The sequence below is a fragment of the Pimephales promelas genome, chromosome 2, assembly GCF_988280905.1.
Source record: "Pimephales promelas chromosome 2, fPimPro1.hap1.1, whole genome shotgun sequence".
In the NCBI taxonomy this organism is placed as follows: Eukaryota; Metazoa; Chordata; class Actinopteri; order Cypriniformes; family Leuciscidae; genus Pimephales; species Pimephales promelas.
Genome location: NC_142770.1, coordinates 91662 through 112500, shown reverse-complemented (window position 1 = coordinate 112500; position 20839 = coordinate 91662). Strand labels below are relative to the sequence as shown.

The window sequence follows — 20839 nt, the reverse complement described above, 5'->3', positions numbered from 1 at the left end:
ATGTGCGTAAAGGATTTTACAGTCGCCACCGTGTTGATCAGTGTTTCTTCCTCAAGCACACAGCATGACTGAAGCAGTAAGTCACTCATCTGTGTGTGTTTGATGTGTAATTGCTGCAGAAATAACGCTGTCTTCTCCTGTCAGTTCTCAGGTGAGCAGCACACGCGCGTTCACGAGCGCAAACCCGAGGGTTTCCTGGAGCGTCTGAGCGCGAGCACCGGCGGCGTGATCGCGGGCGTGTGTCTGTTCGCGCTGTCGATATACGTGCTGTTCACGAATGAGGTGAGAGTCAGTCAGTCATTCAGTCAGTCAGTCAGTCAGTCAGTCTGTCTGTCAATCATCTGCCAGTCCTGTGTGTCCGCAGGGTCGCGCGCTGCGCACGAGCTCATCTCTGGATGAGGGTCTCTCTCAGGTCCTCTCTCTCCATCCAAACCTGATGTTGGACCCTCAGAATAACAATCGCCTGGTTCACCTGACCGGAACCCTGCAGACCGCACAGGTAACAATCCTGATTATTTAATCGACATACATTTGAACATGTAATATAGATTTATACATGTAATACATGTAATATAGAATTTAGCCCGTGGGGGAAAACATTGCCTTGGCGCTCATTGAAATACATGGGACAATCATGCCGAAGAGTTGCGGTGTCGTTTTCTGTACCACCAATAAACAAACAAATTATAAATTGAAGTTCTACAGCCTTTCTTACATACATACAGAACCGGATAGGAGGACAAAATGGCAAAATTAATCATATCTTATTAGATTACTGTGTGAGTAGAGGTCCCTGTGTGATATAGTAGTAGATGTTTAACTCGTATTAGGCAGTGGGCCAGATTTGTCTGACGTTACATCCCTTACGAAAAAGAACTATCCACAAGTTTCCGAGGGGCGCTCCTGTAAAAAATAAAGTGGGTGAAACTTCCGGTGACGCGGCGGAAGTAGCATTCCAATGGTATTTTGTGTGTTAGTTAGCGAAGATGCTAGCTGTTTTTCGGAGAATTATTTTACTATTTAAAGACGCAAATCTTTATGAGAGATGTCGTTACGGAGCTCAGGGACAATATGTGGTGTCCGCGGTTGTATGTATAACCGGACTAAACTAGTTCAGTGGCTTAAACGTGATTGTTTTGAACATAAGCTGAAAACGAGTGATCCTGCCAGAGCCCGTCTCTGATCCTGCCAACGATAACGTTAGTTTCCATCACCTCCCAAAAGACGACGAATCTTCCTGTGTACATTTTTTTAAATTCTTTATATTTTATAAACTCTATCAGCATGTGATTGGCTGTTCGCTACTGATGTTACACTTAAAACTCAGGATCAAAGCCTGTGTTGACAGAATACCAAATGTGCCAGTTAATGTATTCAAGCAGCACATTCATTTATAATTTTGAATAAACTCCAAAGCACAATGACTAAGTGTGTATTTTTTTACTTGAATTGTTTGTCAGCTCGCACAACTGTCTGTCACCATGCCTTGATGAGTATTGATAATTAATAATGTTATTATAATACTCCCAATCAACGACTGCGGAGGGTAAAGGTACTGTTATTTCACCCTTTTTAATTTCGTTGAGGTTGTGTTCCCACATCGTTAGCTAGTTTGGATCGCTATAACTTGAATGACTGTCAACTGTTGAATGAACGAGTGTTAAGCATGTCAAGTCGCGCTTTGTTTACTTCCAACCGGAAGTCGCGCCCACTTTTGACGCAAGGCCTCATGGGGCGTAGGAAACTTGTGGATAGTAATCCTATGGCTATTAGTATTCTATAGTAGTGTATAATACTTCTGTGATGTTCATTAATACCTATACTTCTAGGCTATGTCCCAAAATACTATTCCTATAGGATTAACGTTACCATAATATTTTGTCCTAAAATACTACAAGATTCCTTTAGTTGTTTTCATAAGGGATGTTATTAGCGTTATCAGCTGAAGGTTATCAGACTGCAGTCTGTGAGAATTCGGATAACTGTCAGCAAAGTCCCTCTGCAACTTCGTAGCGACTACTAATGATCACCGTTTTACAAAAGGATTAATAGTTTGGAGTGAAGCATACGTAACGTACAATTGGTAAGTGACATGGTTTTATAGTAACTTATACACAAGTTGATTGAGTTACAGGCTTGTGTTGCCGGTAGCTTCCGCGATGTCTTACCTGAAGATTCAACCATATATAATAGTCTGGAAACGACACCTCCGGCCATTTGGTTGGGTCATTGACCCAGTTTTTAATTAAATAAGGGCAATCATAACCTATTACAGTTAATTTTGCAATGTACCGTTGCCGGTCGGCAGGCATAAATGACTCGCAATATGACATTTTTGTCATTCAAATACATAGGATGGTCGCGCTGCTTTCCCCCACACCGACCACGCCCCCCAACTATGACGCGTTGCCGACTGTATCTATTATAGTAATGTGTTATGTAATATAGCGTCTGACAGGGCTTCTAAATATTTTACAGAATTAGTTCAGAGAGATTGTTTTCCTTTTGAAAAATATATGTACTGTATCTGATCCAAATTAATGGAAATTGATTCAAAATGAGAGCCGAATGGAATCAGGTGTCGGTGAATGGACTGATGGATGTGTGTGTTGCGCAGCCGCTGTACGACCCAAACTACGGTGTTACGGTGCAGGCGGTGAAATTGCAGAGGCAGGTGGAGATGTTCCAGTGGGTGGAGTACAGCGAGAGCAGGTCCACACACACCTGACTGACACAGTTCACTCACAGTCAGGCTGATTCACTCGCAGTCAGGCTGATTCACTCACAGTCATGCTGATTCACTCACAGTCATGCTGATTCACTCACAGTCAGGCTGATTCACTCACAGTCATGCTGATTCACTCACAGTCATGCTGATTCACTCACAGTCATGCTGATTCACTCACAGTCAGGCTGATTCACTCACAGTCATGCTGATTCACTCACAGTCATGCTGATTCACTCACAGTCATGCTGATTCACTCGCAGTCATGCTGATTCACTCGCAGTCATGCTGATTCACTCGCAGTCATGCTGATTCACTCGCAGTCATGCTGATTCACTCACAGTCATGCTGATTCACTCACAGTCAGGCTGATTCACTCACAGTCAGGCTGATTCACTCGCAGTCATGCTGATTCACTCGCAGTCATGCTGATTCACTCACAGTCATGCTGATTCACTCACAGTCAGGCTGATTCACTCACAGTCATGCTGATTCACTCACAGTCATGCTGATTCACTCGCAGTCATGCTGATTCACTCGCAGTCATGCTGATTCACTCGCAGTCATGCTGATTCACTCGCAGTCATGCTGATTCACTCGCAGTCATGCTGATTCACTCACAGTCATGCTGATTCACTCGCAGTCATGCTGATTCACTCGCAGTCATGCTGATTCACTCGCAGTCATGCTGATTCACTCGCAGTCAGGCTGATTCACTCGCAGTCATGCTGATTCACTCGCAGTCATGCTGATTCACTCGCAGTCATGCTGATTCACTCGCAGTCATGCTGATTCACTCGCAGTCATGCTGATTCACTCGCAGTCATGCTGATTCACTCACAGTCATGCTGATTCACTCACAGTCATGCTGATTCACTCACAGTCATGCTGATTCACTCACAGTCATGCTGATTCACTCACAGTCAGGCTGATTCACTCACAGTCATGCTGATTCACTCACAGTCATGCTGATTCACTCGCAGTCATGCTGATTAACTCGCAGTCATGCTGATTCACTCGCAGTCATGCTGATTCACTCGCAGTCATGCTGATTCACTCGCAGTCAGGCTGATTCACTCGCAGTCATGCTGATTCACTCACAGTCATGCTGATTCACTCACAGTCATGCTGATTCACTCGCAGTCATGCTGATTCACTCGCAGTCATGCTGATTCACTCGCAGTCATGCTGATTCACTCGCAGTCATGCTGATTCACTCACAGTCAGGCTGATTCACTCACAGTCATGCTGATTCACTCACAGTCATGCTGATTCACTCGCAGTCATGCTGATTCACTCGCAGTCATGCTGATTCACTCGCAGTCATGCTGATTCACTCGCAGTCAGGCTGATTCACTCGCAGTCATGCTGATTCACTCACAGTCAGGCTGATTCACTCACAGTCATGCTGATTCACTCACAGTCATGCTGATTCACTCGCAGTCATGCTGATTCACTCGCAGTCATGCTGATTCACTCGCAGTCATGCTGATTCACTCGCAGTCAGGCTGATTCACTCGCAGTCATGCTGATTCACTCACAGTCATGCTGATTCACTCGCAGTCATGCTGATTCACTCGCAGTCATGCTGATTCACTCACAGTCATGCTGATTCACTCACAGTCATGCTGATTCACTCACAGTCATGCTGATTCACTCACAGTCAGGCTGATTCACTCACAGTCATGCTGATTCACTCACAGTCATGCTGATTCACTCGCAGTCATGCTGATTCACTCGCAGTCATGCTGATTCACTCGCAGTCATGCTGATTCACTCGCAGTCAGGCTGATTCACTCGCAGTCATGCTGATTCACTCACAGTCATGCTGATTCACTCACAGTCATGCTGATTCACTCACAGTCATGCTGATTCACTCGCAGTCATGCCGATTCACTCGCAGTCATGCCGATTCACTCGCAGTCATGCCGATTCACTCACAGTCATGCTGATTCACTCACAGTCAGGCTGATTCACTCGCAGTCATGCTGATTCACTCACAGTCATGCCGATTCACTGGCAGTCATGCCGATTCACTGGCAGTCATGCCGATTCACTCGCAGTCATCATACTGATTCACTGGCAGTCATGCCGATTCACTTCCAGTCATGCCGATTCACTCGCAGTCATGCTGATTCACTCGCAGTCATGCTGATTCACTCGCAGTCATGCTGATTCACTCACAGTCAGGCTGATTCACTCACAGTCATGCTGATTCACTCACAGTCATGCTGATTCACTCGCAGTCATGCTGATTCACTCGCAGTCATGCTGATTCACTCGCAGTCATGCTGATTCACTCGCAGTCATGCTGATTCACTCGCAGTCATGCTGATTCACTCACAGTCATGCTGATTCACTCACAGTCATGCTGATTCACTCGCAGTCATGCTGATTCACTCGCAGTCATGCTGATTCACTCACAGTCATGCCGATTCACTCGCAGTCATGCCGATTCACTCACAGTCAGGCTGATTCACTCGCAGTCATGCTGATTCACTCACAGTCATGCTGATTCACTGGCAGTCATGCCGATTCACTGGCAGTCATGCCGATTCACTCGCAGTCATCATACTGATTCACTGGCAGTCATGCCGATTCACTTCCAGTCATGCCGATTCACTCGCAGTCATGCTGATTCACTCGCAGTCATCATACTGATTCACTTGCAGTCATGCTGATTCACTCGCAGTCATCATACTGATTCACTTGCAGTCATGCTGATTCACTGGCAGTCATGCTGATTCACTGGCAGTCATGCCGATTCACTGGCAGTCATGCCGATTCACTCGCAGTCATCATACTGATTCACTGGCTGTCATGCTGATTCACTGGCAGTCATGCTGATTCACTGGCAGTCATGCCGATTCACTCGCAGTCATGCTGATACACTTGCAGTCATCATACTGATTCACTCGCAGTCATGCCGATTCACTCGCAGTCATGCCGATTCACTCGCAGTCATCATACTGATTCACTCGCAGTCATCATACTGATTCACTCGCAGTCATGCCGATTCACTCGCAGTCATGCCGATTCACTCGCAGTCATGCCGATTCACTCGCAGTCATCATACTGATTCACTGGCAGTCATGCTGATTCACTGGCAGTCATGCTGATTCACTGGCAGTCATGCCGATTCACTCGCAGTCATGCCATCATACTGATTCACTCGCAGTCATGCTGATTCACTCGCAGTCATGCTGATTCACTCGCAGTCATGCCGATTCACTCGCAGTCATGCCGATTCACTCGCAGTCATGCTGATACACTCGCAGTCATCATACTGATTCACTCGCAGTCATGCCGATTCACTCGCAGTCATGCCGATTCACTCGCAGTCATCATACTGATTCACTCGCAGTCATCATACTGATTCACTCGCAGTCATGCCGATTCACTCGCAGTCATGCCGATTCACTCGCAGTCATGCCGATTCACTCGCAGTCATCATGCTGATTCACTGGCAGTCATGCTGATTCACTGGCAGTCATGCTGATTCACTGGCAGTCATGCCGATTCACTCGCAGTCATGCCGATTCACTCGCAGTCATGCTGATACACTTGCAGTCATCATACTGATTCACTCGCAGTCATGCTGATTCACTCGCAGTCATGCCGATTCACTCGCAGTGATGCCGATTCACTCGCAGTCATCATACTGATTCACTCGCAGTCATCATACTGATTCACTCGCAGTCATGCCGATTCACTCGCAGTCATGCTGAGTCACTCGCAGTCATCATACTGATTCACTCGCAGTCATGCCGATTCACTCGCAGTCATCATACTGATTCACTCGCAGTCATGCCGATTCACTCGCAGTCATGCCGATTCACTCGCAGTCATGCCGATTCACTCGCAGTCATCATACTGATTCACTGGCAGTCATGCTGATTCACTCGCAGTCGGACTGATTCACTCGCAGTCATACTGATTCATCATCTGATTGATTCACATTTATCACACTGATCTCATTCCTTTTAGGGACATTAAGGAAAACGGCGAGACGAAGACTGAAACCACGTACTCGTACAGTGAGTGTCGACATACGCCTGCCATTTCACTCAGGAATGTCTCACACACACACACACACACACACACACACACACACACACACACACACGCACTCACTTTCATTGAGCTTGTGTGTCTTACAGACACTGAGTGGAAGTCAGAGGTCATCAACAGCAGACACTTCGATCAGGAGGTCGGACACATGAACCCCAGGTGTGTGTGTGTGTGTGTGAGAGAGAGAGAGAGAGAGAGAGAGTGCATGCAGGTGTGTGTGAGTGAGTGAGTGAGGTGTGTGTGTGTGTGTGAGACGTGTGTGTTGTTCTCAGTGACATGGCGGTGGAGAGTGTGACGGTCGTGGCTCCTGAAGTCTGGGTCGGGAGACTCTTCCTGTCCACAGGTAAAACACGCTCCTCCTCTTCCTCCTCCTCTTCATCAGGTGTGTCACGTGTTGCTCACACACGTGTGTTTCAGGGCTGGTGGAGCAGATCAATGACTTCCAGACGCTCAGTCTCGCAGGACTTCCTGTTCCTGTAAACAACCCCTTCCTGACGGTGCAGGACGATTATTTCTACCACACGGCTAACCCTCGACGTCCAGAGGTGAGCGAACACACACACACTCACACACTCACACACACACACACACACACACACACACACACACACGCACACACGCACTCACACACACTCACAGAAACACACTCACACACACACACACACACACACACACACACACACACACACACAGAGTGACGCTGTCGTGTTGTTGTTCAGGTCGGTGATGTGCGTGTTCGTTTCGCTTACGCTGGGCTCTGTGGTGACGGATTCTATCCTGGCCCCGCCCATAAGGTGAAAACAGCCAATCAGCTGGACTGAAGCGACTTCAGTTTACTTCCTGAGTAACACATATGATGATCAGGCATTAGAGGTTTTCTCGTGTGTGTGTGTGTGTGTGTGTGTGTGTTGCAGGTCAGTATGGTGGCGATGCAGCAGGGGGATCGGCTGACGGCCTTCAGGACTCGAGCCGGAGAGACGCTGGAGATCCTGTATAAGGGAGATCTGACGGCAGAGGTGCGTCACACACACACACACACACCTCCCGCTGCAGTCGCACTGCTGACACGTGTGTGTGTGTGTTTCTCTGCAGGAGGTGTTTGCTAAAGAACATCAGCTGAACACAATGAAGACGTGGGCGTTGAGACTCGGCGGATGGGTGCTCATGTTTCTGTCCGTCAGTCTGAGCACACGCATCATCTACACACTGGGTAACCCTCACACACACACACACACACACACACACACACACACACACAGGCACTCACACACAATGGAAGCGACGCAGTTTCTCCAGGCACGCCCGTGAACTTTAAGCGCACCGCAGGTCATGTGACAGCCGATCAGTATTTCCGTAACCTCATGGAAAGCTCGTCCGCACTGATCGCAGCTGTTCTCTCGGGGTTTATCGCTCATCTCCGTTAATATATCTAGTAGTAACGCTAATGCAAGGGCTAGAAATGATGAATCTATCGCTGATGCTTCCCCGTCCTCACGGAGAGCGCAGTTCACGACAGTTCAACAGGCCGATATGTGAACGCTCCTTTATAGAGTTGGCAAATTACGGGATTTTTGTCATCCTTGAGGCCACCCTTAAAAATATTCTTGTTTGCCGTAACCCGACCGACCCTGTCAATTTAGGGCCGACCCAATTTTTTATTTTTTTTCCTTTTAGTCCGACCGACTTGCCGGTTGTAATTGCGTTCAGACCGACCGATTTTTTTTTTACTCTTCAAACGACTAATTCAAATTCAATAAAATTATATTAATTATATTTTAGTTAGTATTGTGAAAGTTGCTTGTGTCTACATAGCCTACAAACGTAGGCTACGTTCTTTCTTAAATAAAAACCCGTGGCGTCATAGTCATCAGATTATGTTTACACCATTGGTTTAACGTTACGCGTGTCACTATATGGCTTACGTTTGCTCGTTTCAGTGTTCCCGCTTGGTACCCGGTATTAAAAGGGCAACGGGGCTGAATATCAACCATTTCTATAATAAAAATATTAAACAATTTGTCTGTGATGCAATTTTGCTATTCGCAGTCCAGAAGAGAGAGCGATCTCTCACCCGGAGCCACAGCGCGCACAGCACGACAGCCCTGCTTAATGAGTGACAATGAGGACAAAACGTGGTTACACTTTAGATCTGGGATATTATTCTAATTATATTTTAGATTTCCGCTTTCAAAGATTATAAAAAGAAGATATTTGAGATGAAACCATTAGTCTAGCGCAACTTCCTTCCCTTCACAGCGTTGCGCTGTCATTTCTTACTAAAACCCAAACGTACCGTCAGAATCAGCACGATCGGTGATTGTTGTAAAATGCAGTCTGTACTGTTGCTAAACTGTGGACGCGTTCAATCATTAAAAGAGCTACTAAAAGCACAAAAGTCTGCGCAAGAGACGCTGTTCACGACGCGCGCTCCGAAATGTACTAAAACGAGACAAGAAAAGTAGACTATCGCCTCATTTTGGGCTTCATGTGCGCATCTAAACCATCAAATATACATAAACACAGTTTATGTCTTAATTGGACGTAAATAGTTGGGAGAAAACGATGGTGCATCAGTCATCAGATTACAGTAGAGTTCTGCATTCGGTCTTAAAGGGGCAGTAGTCTAATAAACGTGACGATTGAGCCAATGCGAATCAAACAACAAAAGGCAGATACAAATCACTCACAGCTCTTGAATGAATAACTTAAACTTTAATAAGCATTAATCTAACTATGATAAACTATGCAGTGTCATTTTACATTTGATTACTAGCTAAATTAAATTTCTTTTCAGAGAGAGCGACAGACTTGACTGAAAAGTAGCTAATTTTAGACCTTCCTGAAATTAAAGCACTGTGTATATAGGCTAATTTGTATCTTTGTTTAATTGTATTCTTTGTTTGACCATGTGTTTGTACTTGTTTTTGCTTATCTCATGTATATATGCATAACAAATAGATATTTTATACATTTTGTGACTAGCCTAAAATGTAACTGGTCGTATTTTGCATTAACACCTAGCGGCGGATGCACAGTTTGAAGACCCAGTCAGTGACGTCACAATATGCATTTTTTTTTAATTCACGATCACCATCTCCAAAATTGTACCTTTTTTTTTTACACTGAATCTTGGAAAAAAAAATATAGACCTACCTACCGACCCTTTTTAAAAAAAAAATTGCTGTTACTGCAAACCAAAATATTTTTAAGGATGGCCTGATGAAATACGTCCACACATCTGATGTGTGTTTTCTGTTGGTGACGTTCGCCATTTTGAATTAATTTATGGTTGAAGGGTTAGCCTAACCTCTCACACACTCTCTCTCTCCCAGTGGAGTGTGTTCCTGTGGTGCGTGAGCTGGTGTCTCACACACTCTCTCTCTGTCTCTCTCTCTCTCTCTCTCTCTCCCAGTGGAGTGTGTTCCTGTGGTGCGTGAGCTGGTGTCTCACACACTCTCTCTCTCTCTCTCTCTCTCAGTGGAGTGTGTTCCTGTGGTGCGTGAGCTGGTGTCGGCGGGGCTGAAGATCTTCGCTCTCTGCGTCTCTTGTTCTCTGTCTCTTCTGACGATCTCGGCCGGCTGGATCTTCTACCGCCCCCTGCTGGGCGTGATGATAGCACTGCTAGCACTCCTGCCGCTAGTCATTGCACGTGCACGTGCGACGGCCAAGAAGCACCAGTGACCCGTGTGACGTCCTTCAGCTTCTCCTGTTCTTCCACACAAACATCTGAACATTCTTACATCAACACACATTAACTGGAGAACCAACATGAAGTGATTTAGTGTTTCTTCTCCAGTAAATGCATCTTGATTTAAGAATCATCAGATATTTGATACAGAACCACTGGCCAAGAAGCTCCTGTTCTTCAGTGTGAGTGTGTAGTGTGTGTGTGTGTGTGTTCAAGCTCTGTGTTCCTCAGTGAATGACTGTAAATGTAAAGCAATGCACGAGAAACACCAAGCGTCTTATAAAGGCTTTAATACACAAACATACCAAAGTCTGTTTATTGTGAAAGACAAAAGAGTGATCTTCAAGTCTGTGGGAGTGTGTGTGTGCAGGGCTGATCCAGATGGGTTGCATATGTGTGTGTTTGCGGCGAGTCTGAAGCGTTAAATACTGACGGGAACTCTCAGCACTAGAGGAACTGCCGGAGTCGGAGAGGAAGTTCACAGCAGGAGGCACTTGTTGTTCTTCTTGCCCTTACGCGCCTGCAGCGCCGCCCTGGTGGCCATCTCGAACACCTCACGCACGCCGTCCTTGCTTTTGGCAGAGCACTCCATGTATCCGAAGGCACAGATGCGGTTGGCCATGTCTCGGCCCTCCTCGGGTTTGACCGGCTCCTGCGGGACACACACACACAGAGGATTCACAGGATCAGGTTCACGAGGTTAGTGGATTTAACTCTCATCCCAGACTGATCTCATGAAGTAGCGTTTGTATGACACGCCAATTCGTATTTCCATTTTTGGCGTGCTATCAAGATGCATAATCGCTTTTCAGGGTGTTTATCAACGCCGTTGACTTAACGTTATTACTGTATATATAAATATATGACTTACCCCAACCCCGTCCCTAAACCTGCCCGTCACTGGGGTTAATGCTTCGTTTCGCGCGGACATTTGACGGCGTGTACAGACACGCGGAATCACTCGGACGTTAATGGCGTAGACATTAGGGGTTTCACAACTACTGATTTTTGCTAGTCGACTAGTTTTGCATAACAGTCGACGACTAGTCGACTAGTCGTTAAATGGTTTATTCTAGCGGTGTGCGACATCACGAATAGTAAATGTCTCCACGATCTGCTTTTGAAGAAATATGGTAGTAGTATCGTGTTACAGTGCATTCTATCAGTTCTGGCGCCTCTCAACTGTACAACGCGACGTAGCCTACACATCACACGTTAAGGAATAGGTACGGGACACTGCAATTCACAAAAGTTCATTGTTTGCATAAGCCTTGCCGGTTAAACATTTAATTCACGCGCTGTTCTAACGTGCGCTTTCCTGAGCGTGCGGCATATCCCCGACGCTCACAGGCATTAGAAGCCTGTCAAACAGCGCTGGACTAAGTTATCTTTCAAGTCTTATTATGCTAATACTGTTAAATACACACAATATTTAGGGTTAGGGTTGTGACAGTCGACTAGTCGACTAGTTGATGAAACCCCTAGTAGACATACACGTATACAGGCGGATACACGCGGATAGCTCAAAATGCGTATAGATAACACGCCACTTGACTCGGAAGTGGCGTGTATGTTTACGCAAAAGTCATGATGTCATGTTGCTCATCCTTCTTTCGCATCAAATATCTAACGTTTTCTAAATCGTTTCAGTGGTTCATCAAGTCGTGACATGGTGAAATGCACTTATGCCTCCGCTTTGCGGTCCTTTATCCGATATATCCACGCTTTGTAAGATTGCCAGATCGGTTTGCGTTTCTGTAGTCCGAATGAGACATAAGAAAACTACGAATTTAAATTGCTTTACGGTAAGCGTTACAATTGCCAATGGATGGAGCGAACTCGACATCAGACTACGACTACATGTAAGACACCTAGCAGCGGGTCGCTTTTGAATTGTCATCATGACTCCAGAGCAGGTGCTGGATAAGCAGAGGGCGTGTGCGTGCGTGAGGAGAAATGATTAATGACAGCAGTAATGGACAATTCCACTTCCAACCTGTAGGGCGACCGCAGAGGAAAAGTTACTGGTGTTGCTTTAAGGAAAACGCCAGCAAAACTAGCGCAGAATAAAGGGGTGGGCCTGGTTGAGTTAGTTAGTCGTGTGTTAAACTGACATTTCCAAAATCAGAGCACAATGAGCTTTTCCAGAAGGCGGGGCTTCATAGAGACAGGAAGTAAACCGAGCGTTACTGACAGACTGGGAAGAGAGGAGCCGCAACAATGGAGAATATGAGGAGAGAGATGTGGTCTGGTGCTCTTTACGACACGGAGGAGTGAGAAACACACCTGCTTCATCTTGAAGAGCTCGCGGCGCGTGTGCTCGTCGTTCCGCAGGTCCTTCTTGTTGCCCACCAGGATTATGGGAACGTTGGGGCAGAAATGCTTGACTTCGGGCGTCCATTTCTCAGGAATGTTCTCTGAGGGCCAGAAAGGTCAGAGTTGAGATGAAGCAGCAGGGGTGTGTGTGATGTAGATGTCTGATGTGTATTTGTAATGTGTAGGTGTGTGTGTGTATGTGTGTGAGACGTCGAGACTCACCCAGGCTGTCGGGGCTGTCGACGGAGAAGCACATCAGGATGACGTCAGTGTCCGGATAGGAGAGCGGCCGCAGCCGATCATAATCCTCCTGTCCCGCCGTATCCCACAGTGCCAGCTCCACCTGGAACACACACACACACACACTCCATGAAGCACGCTCAGCCACACGCCAGTCACATGACACGGGCTCAGCCATTCGCGCTCAGTCACGTGACACGCGCTCAGTCACATGACGCACACCTGCGCTGCTCACCTGCTTGCTGTCCACCTCGATGTCAGCCACATAGTTCTCGAAGACGGTGGGCACGTAGACCTCTGGGAACTGGTCTTTACTGAAGACTATGAGGAGGCAGGTCTTCCCGCACGCGCCGTCCCCGACGATCACCAGCTTCTTACGGATCGCCGCCATCTCTGAAGACACACGCGCAGGTTAATATCATACGTTCATGTTTCCCTGCGAACCGAACCCACGACCTTGGTGTTGTTAATGCCGTTGAGCAACAGAAATGCCTTTTATTATATTTCATGTAAACTATATATTTATTTATATTTAATTCCTTCCTTCAATATTAAATGAATTCAACAATATATACATTCACAAATATATTAACAAAATGTACATAAACATCAATATATAAACAATAGAACTATATTTTTATTCTAACTAAATAGAATGCAGCCTAATATATCAGATTTAATATTTTTGCATCATGACTTTTTGTCATGTAATCGACAGTAAAATGTCACGCAGATTAAATTCACACAATGGTAAAAAAAATAGCCTGCTGACTATGAGAAGTCATTGTGTAAATGAAATGTTCTGCTCGTTATATTTCATGAGATTCATCCGTTAGATTCTGACATTAAAAATACTGTCATGCAAAAAACCAAAAAATTTCATACGCAGTTGTTTCTAGATGTGTTTATATCTGACCAGCTTGGAGCACTTAATTTTCAGGAATAATAAATGCAGATTCTTAAAGCATAAGGTTAAATAATGTTATTGTTATGTCACTCACATGGATTCGTTTCTCATTTACATAAACGGTTTTTTTTTTTGTTTTAAAAGTTTGTTTTTATTTTCAATGTGCCAAACTGTCTCTGAGAAGCTAACAGCTACACCACCGGAAGTGATCGACTCTTCTCAGTAAAGTCATAATTCAAACCATCAAACATCAAGGACCCGACCGACTCTCTCGGGCAGGTGAGGTTTAATAAGAGTCTTGATCTTTTTTTAAAGCTTAAAAGGCGTAGGGGAAATCTAATTAAACTCGGTCTCACCGTCAGTTTAACTCGGCTCGAGTTTTCCGGGTCGGTTCAGTGCGCGCGCCTGAAGCCAGACACAACCAGGCAAGATGGCGGCTGGACAATATACCCGTCAAACTAAGAGTCCCCAACAGACGCGTCGAAATAAGAGTCCTCAGTTCACTTTCCAACAGTTCGTTTATTAAGTACACAGAGTTTCACATCCAAACACAGACAAGAGGAACGTCTGAAGAAAGACAGACGGGCTTTGTTTCTGAACTTTTACTCATAACGCAGAAGCGCTGCTCACTCACTCCCCCGCGTTAACCCTAACTAACGATGGAAAAATAAAACCGCAATTTCAAGTAATTCACAATAATTAAGAGTCTGTGCGCCAAACTATCATAGAGTTTGTAAGTCAGCACTATTAGCTTAACGATGTTAATCTTTTGACATTTGACTGCTTGCCGTGCCGTCCTCTGCTTGGTTAAAACTAAACGTTACCCGTCAAATAAGAGTCCTCAACAGACGCGTCAAAATAAGAGTCCTCACAGTTCACCTTCCAACAATTCGTTTATTAAGTGCATAGAGTTTTCACATTCAAATACAGAGACAATATAACAAGTCAAGTCACCTTCAGCGCTTTTAACAATATTGTTTCTAGACAGCTTTACAGTGTTAGGAAATTAAAGTAACAGAGATTGAGAAGCTTTACAGCAGCTCTAGAATAAAATTATTGTCCACATAAAGTTAGTTTTTGATTAGTTATTAACTTAGGGGCCGCTAACATGACACTGTTCTAACAGAAAACAGAAATCTTTTAATGTGTTCTGGCCGTTCATTTGCGCAACAACAGTGTTTGGAGGCTTCGAAAATGCAAACTTTGAAACTGGTTCCAAGATGCAGGTTTTGAAAATTTTTGAGAAACAAAACGTGACTCCATGAAAATGCTGACGCCGTGCACGTGCGTATTTGGTGTTTAGTCTATAGGTATGTGTGTTTGAAAATATATGTGTGCAGGTGTGTAGTCTTTCCGTACAAACAGAGTTTTAAGCACTATTAGCTTAACTAGGACTCCGAGTTTTTGGCGTCTGACTGCTTGCTGTCGTCCGCTGGGTCCGTGCTCGCACACACCATCCTCGCTTTGACCTTCTTGTTGGAGGAGATGATGAGGAACGGGCTGAACGAGGCGTAGCACGAGGAGAAGAACACCCTCATGTCGGCCACCACCGCCGGCACCTGCGCCACTGTTAGCATGTAGATCCAGATGACGTTATCGATGCCGAAGAACACCGTGTACAGAACCACTAGCATCAGCACAGTCTTAGCGGCGCGTGTCTCTTTGCCCTGCGAGCGCCGGTTGCCCTTCATCTTCCGGCCGTGGCGGTACAGGAGCACCAGGAGGAACCCGCTGGAGCCTAGCATTACACCCACGAATGCGAAGTCGCGCACCGACACGGCCACCCCGTTCACCACGTAGGACAGGTTATCACGGAAGTCCACGTGGCAGAAGCCCAGGTTGAGGGTGAACGGCGGGACGGTGCCGTTGCGCGGGGCTACGGAGAAGAAGGGTGCGGCGATGCAGACGGCCATGTTGATGAGCCAGAGCACGGCGAAGCCGGGGAGGACTAGCCGCGGGAGTCGAGGCTTGAGGCAGGAGAGCAGCGGGCCGGCCGCGGGGGCGACACTAGCCGCCTGGAACACGCTCAGCATGCAGGTCAGGCACACTGACAGCGCGCGCGACACGCGGTACAGGTATATGACCACCTTGCAGCCGGCGTCGTCCAGAAGGTTCCACACGCCGAACACGGTCAGGGTCTGTGGAACGCCGCGGGTTAGCAGCAGAAGCAGGTCCGCGAATGCCAGGTGGCACAGGATAGCGTCCGTGGGTGTTAGCCGAGACTCGCGCAGAAGCATGTGTGCGTACGCTAGCAGCACCAGCGTGTTCGCTAGGATCCCCAGACCCGTCTGCAGCAGGAACGACACGCCTTTGATGGTCACACACAGGTCCATGGAGCCGCTCAGAGACCGTTTGAGTCGCGGCTCGGTATAAAGCCCAATATAAAGCCTCGTCTACACCCGCGGGAGAGAAGAGAGACAGCTAGAAGTGGAGAAGTGTCCAGCTGGGGCGCGTCCTAATGACTCCAGGGGCCGGTTGCATAAACAGCCATCATGTTAAGACAGTCGGTAAGTTCTAGTATGACCCACTAGCAGTTAGTCAGGGCCAGTCAGTCGTAGTTTTTGTATCAAATTAGGCTAATCTATGTTTTTATGTAACCAATTTTAAAAATCTACGAAGTGCCTTTTAGAAAAAATGTCTAACTTGTAAGACTAGTCGTGGAGGTTAATGCAAGTGGCCCCAGGGATCAGGAGACGGCCCGGATCAATGCTGCTCCTTCTTCACCTTAATCACTTTTAAATTACTGTCACATTTAGCTAATCGTTTCATTGTTTTTGACCCGTTTAACCTTGCACCTACAATTTACTTACCAGTGAAAGTTCACGTTTTGATGCCTAACTAATGTAAGGTTCAAACAGTAATATAATAAGTACAAATAAACAGATTTTGTTTTAATGCTGCCGATCGTGCAGCACTTTGGTCTGCAAGTGCAGTTTTAAAGTGCTTTATGAATAAAATAAATAAATGATAAAGATTGCTTTACATATATTTACTATACTAATGAGAGTAAATTATGCATAATTACATGCAATTAACCCTCAACCTAATCCTATCCTAACCCTATAGTAAGTACATGTCGTTAATTAATAACACTCAGTACATTTTATAATGGTTTTGCTGAGATTTTTCACGAATGAAGGTCACTTTATTTTCAGGTGTCATTGTTACAGTGTAATTATAGTACTGAGTAATATTAATTAGCAACATGTACTTGCTATGGGTTAGGGTTTGGTATATGTAACAAGGACACTGTAAAATAGAGTGTGACCGAAGATTCTTCATGTCATTCTTTGTGTACTTCTCAGTTAACGATCAATCTATTTCCATGTTTAACGGCCTGACAGTGTGTGTGTTGTTTGTGAGGAATGAAGTGTGTGTGTGTTGTTTATCCTGTAATTGAGAGTCCTCAGGAGATAATTAGACACCATTAAGCTAATGAGGTTCTGTGGGACTGCATGTCTGGGCTGGTCTGTTTTCTTCCCATAATTCCCTCGGGAGAGACGTGTTTACGCCTGAACGCAGGCCGACACGCGCTACGTGCGTTTAACATCAGGACTGATCACTCCCACCACACACACACACACACACACACACACACACACACTATGACGTTCATTCAGAGTTATCTGGTCTTTAATACTGTTCTCACACAAACACATTACATCTGCTGCAGAGCTACTGACGGCACTAGTGAGAGTTTTACTGACTCGGGTGACTCTGTTGTTCTGGTGCGTTTAGCTTTAAGTTCTGCATTCGAGACTGTTGACCATGATGTCCTGCTCTCTCGTCTAGAGTTGTCCGCATCAGAGGAACATTCATAGCTGGTTTCAGTCGTACCTTAAAAACAGAAGCTTCTCGATGAATGCAGGAGTTTGTCCTTCGGGTGCGGTGTCCCCCAAGGCTCTATTGTGGCCCCTTTATTGTTTTCACTCATGCTTCATTTAGGCTCTATTTTTGAAATGCATGGCTCGTATTATCATTGCTATGCAGATGATACAAAACTTTATTTGCCTCTGAAGCACAAAAATGGCTTGGACTTCATCAGTGCCCGTCTTTCCGTTGTCAAAGAGGTCGTTACACTTTTTCAATCTAAATGAGAGTAAATGTGTTTGGCCCAAACATTTCTCATTTAAATTCTGGTGTCTTATCTTCAGTTAAATTCTGTGTAAAAAAGTATTTGATAGTGCACTTAAATCTGACGAGCAAATCAATTTAGTGTTCAAATCAAGTTTTTACCAACTAAGAGTTGCTAAAGTGAAGAGTTTTCTTTCTTTTAAGCACTTTGACATGAAACTGCGATTCATGCTTTTATTTCTTCTAGAACCACATCCATGAGAACGCTTCGGCCTGCCAGCCAGAGTTTGTTAACTGTTCCAAAGACAAAGTTAAAATCTATAGCGGTGACCAAGCTTTAGAACTGCAGCAACATTACATGCGTATCTCTTCTCTGGAGTCTGTAACTCTCGTCCCATGTTGATGTTTTATTTGAATGAGCTGTTTTTGGTTTTAGAACATTATACAGCGCATTGGTCTATTAGATGTGCTTTATAAATAAATTGAGATTGAGTTACATCGTTCATGGGGTGTTAGTTTTCAGAAATGTTTTAGCTGGATGTTTTTATAATGTTACTCGTTTCAGAACGTTCAAAAGTAAGGATCCATAATGTTAGAAGAATGATACAATGGAACATTCCTTTAAAAGGGCCGTGTGTACGTTTTATCTAGTGGTGAAGTTGTGAATCGCACCCAACAGAAGTTACGGTGGCCGACAGGAAGTGATGTCATCATCTGAGACAGCAGAGAGTAGTCAGATAAGTGGTGAGGTTTCTTTACAAAGATAAATTATGAGATTAAGTTTACCTGATTATTCAGTAAAACGATGCTATTGTGAATATTATTACGACTTGTTCATCATTGTGTCAGTGTTTTATTTGCTGTCTTTAGCAGCTTCTGAACATGAAGAACAACGTAGGGACGAAATGTGTTTAGGGCCACCGTAGACACATGTGGATATAAGCGGACCCGCGGTGTGTGTAGAGAGAAACGCCTCATTATCAGCTCATAAACACAGAACGCTTCATTATATTCTTTATACACCACTGAACACACAGTTATGTATTTTATATTATATTTCTGACAATAGATCCTCCTGAATATCTCACACTGCACCTTTAATGTTCACATAATAAAGAAGAAACATTTAAACCCAGGAAGGTTCAGAAAGCATGTCTTGATGTGCGCTGGAGCGTCTGCAATCGTGTCGCTGCACTCGTCGGGGACAGACTCGCTCAGCTGCACATCATTGGTGTAATTGATCTGAGACTGAAGGCACTGGACCGTCCCGAACATCAGCGTCCCACGGCTCCGACCCCACTATAAACCAGCACAGATCACAGCAGCGTTCAGAAGAGTGTGTGTGTGTGTGTGTGAGATGGACGCGAGCGCTCTGACGCGAGGCCTGCTCTTCCTCTCTCTCGCGGCGACCGGAGTCCCGGGGAACATCGCTGTGATCTTCGCCTTCCTCTCGCTGGCGTATCAGGAGCGTCTCTCGCCGGCCGACACCATCGTGCTGCACCTAGCGATTGTTAACCTGGCTAACCTGTCGGTGCGCTGCGTGCTGGAGGTGCTAGCCTCCTTCTCCGTGTACGTGTTTGACGACAGCGGCTGCAAGGCCGTGATCTTCGTCTACCGCACCACCAGGTCTCTGTCCATCTGGCTGACCTTCGTGCTGAGCGCATACCAGTGCCTGAGCGTGTCTCCGCCGGGGTCGCGCCGCGCTAGCGCTCGCGTTCTGCTGGGCCGCTCGCTGTGTGTGGTGTTCCTGGCGCTGTGGCTAATCAACGGCTCGATGAGCGCGGCTCCGCTGCTGTTCGCCATCGCGACGCGGAACGACTCTAAGCTCTCGCTGAACGCCATCAATGTGGAGTTCTGCTTCCTGAACTTCCCGTCAAGGCTAGCGCGGGACGCTAACGGCGCAGCCCAGGTGGGGAGAGACGTGGTCCCGATGGCGCTGATGGCGGTTGCTAGCATTCTGCTCCTAGCATTCCTGCGGCGCCGGCAGGCCACGGCTCGTGGCGGGTCATTAGCGGAGCGGCGCGCGGCTCTCGGCGTGATCACGCTAGTCTCACTGTACCTGCTCTTCTACGGCGTGGACAACGGCCTGTGGGTTTATACGCTCAGCGTGCCTCAGACGCTCGGCTCTTCGCTAATCTCCGACCTCAGGATCTTCTTCTCCTCGCTCTACGCCGCCGTCAGTCCCGTCGTCATCATCGTCTCCAACACGAGAGTTAGCCGGAGAGCCGGAGACGCTCTGAGACGCTGCTAACGTCACGAGCACATCAACCACAGGAACTGATGAGGGAGCGCTTACGGGCTCAGTGTGTGCCAGCGCTCTTTAAGGAGTTTCTCTGTCGCATTTCTCAGATCACAGCTGGGATTCCTGTTCAACATCATAATAACTTCTTCCCAGCAAGCACTTCTGCGTTTTTAAGACGTCTAATAGCGCCCAAACACAGCCCAGACAGCTAGGCTAAACCAGGCTGAATCTGGGCTGTCAGTGAGAATGTAATAGATGTCTAACCCATCGCTGAAGAGTAGACTAGTCATCATTAGATGAGAAAGAAATGAAACGAGTGAAGAAATTAAACCAAATGTCTTATAATCACTGTTGACTTTGAGGACATTATGAAACATCTCGCAAGTAATTTACATAAACATGTAACCCCATTCAAGGTTAATTCATTCGAGAGTATTAACTGCAGCTGAGGACATCAGTGTCCGTCCACAGCTTTTCATTAAAGTTCCTTATCTAAAAATAAACAATGATGTCTTTATTTATTTGTGATAGGATGAGTTACTGGGTTATAAACCCATGATAGGTGATTCCTTCATG

General features: G+C 46.1%; 4 protein-coding genes across 7 annotated transcripts in view; 2 read left to right on the top strand and 2 right to left on the bottom strand.

Annotated features, from left to right (window-relative positions):
- Window positions 1–10784, top strand: part of tmem43 (transmembrane protein 43) — a 10912-nt gene extending 128 nt beyond the window's left edge. The window contains exons 1-12 of one of the 3 annotated variants that reach the window (XM_089133127.1): window positions 1–76; window positions 145–282; window positions 365–499; window positions 2618–2712; window positions 6713–6762; window positions 6886–6955; window positions 7069–7139; window positions 7214–7341; window positions 7516–7590; window positions 7711–7812; window positions 7889–8006; window positions 10209–10784. The exon at window positions 1–76 is cut by the window's left edge and continues 128 nt beyond it. In XM_089133127.1, coding sequence (XP_088989253.1) covers window positions 65–76; window positions 145–282; window positions 365–499; window positions 2618–2712; window positions 6713–6762; window positions 6886–6955; window positions 7069–7139; window positions 7214–7341; window positions 7516–7590; window positions 7711–7812; window positions 7889–8006; window positions 10209–10477 — 1263 coding nt within the window. In that variant the 5' untranslated portion in view covers window positions 1–64 and the 3' untranslated portion in view covers window positions 10478–10784. Of the gene's footprint in view, window positions 77–144; window positions 283–348; window positions 500–2617; window positions 2713–6712; window positions 6763–6885; window positions 6956–7068; window positions 7140–7213; window positions 7342–7515; window positions 7591–7710; window positions 7813–7888; window positions 8007–10208 lie in introns of those variants that run through there. The other 2 variants (XM_039682525.2, XM_089133131.1) reach the window with 2 other exon arrangements.
- LOC120486480 (rho-related GTP-binding protein RhoA-B) lies at window positions 10758–14728 on the bottom strand. 2 transcript variants are annotated; one of them, XM_039682542.2, is made up of 5 exons: window positions 14304–14728; window positions 13276–13476; window positions 13023–13143; window positions 12771–12901; window positions 10758–11136 (listed from the first exon to the last, which is right to left on the bottom strand). In XM_039682542.2, exons 2-5 carry the CDS (start codon window positions 13429–13431, stop codon window positions 10963–10965), a joined length of 582 nt encoding a protein of 193 aa, XP_039538476.1. In that variant the 5' UTR covers window positions 13432–13476; window positions 14304–14728; the 3' UTR covers window positions 10758–10962. The 2 variants fall into 2 exon arrangements, with proteins under 2 accessions (XP_039538476.1, XP_039538475.1); XM_039682541.2 differs by having other exon boundaries at window positions 13276–13433; window positions 14304–14722.
- Window positions 14729–15303: 575 nt separating this feature from the next.
- ora1 (olfactory receptor class A related 1) lies at window positions 15304–16459 on the bottom strand. The gene has a single exon (XM_039682533.2). It carries the CDS (start codon window positions 16278–16280, stop codon window positions 15336–15338), a length of 945 nt encoding a protein of 314 aa, XP_039538467.1. The 5' UTR covers window positions 16281–16459; the 3' UTR covers window positions 15304–15335.
- A 2794-nt stretch (window positions 16460–19253) lies between these two features.
- On the top strand, window positions 19254–20728 carry ora2 (olfactory receptor class A related 2). Its single transcript, XM_039682535.2, has one exon. It carries the CDS (start codon window positions 19379–19381, stop codon window positions 20270–20272), a length of 894 nt encoding a protein of 297 aa, XP_039538469.2. The 5' UTR covers window positions 19254–19378; the 3' UTR covers window positions 20273–20728.
- The last annotated feature ends 111 nt before the right edge of the window (window positions 20729–20839 follow it).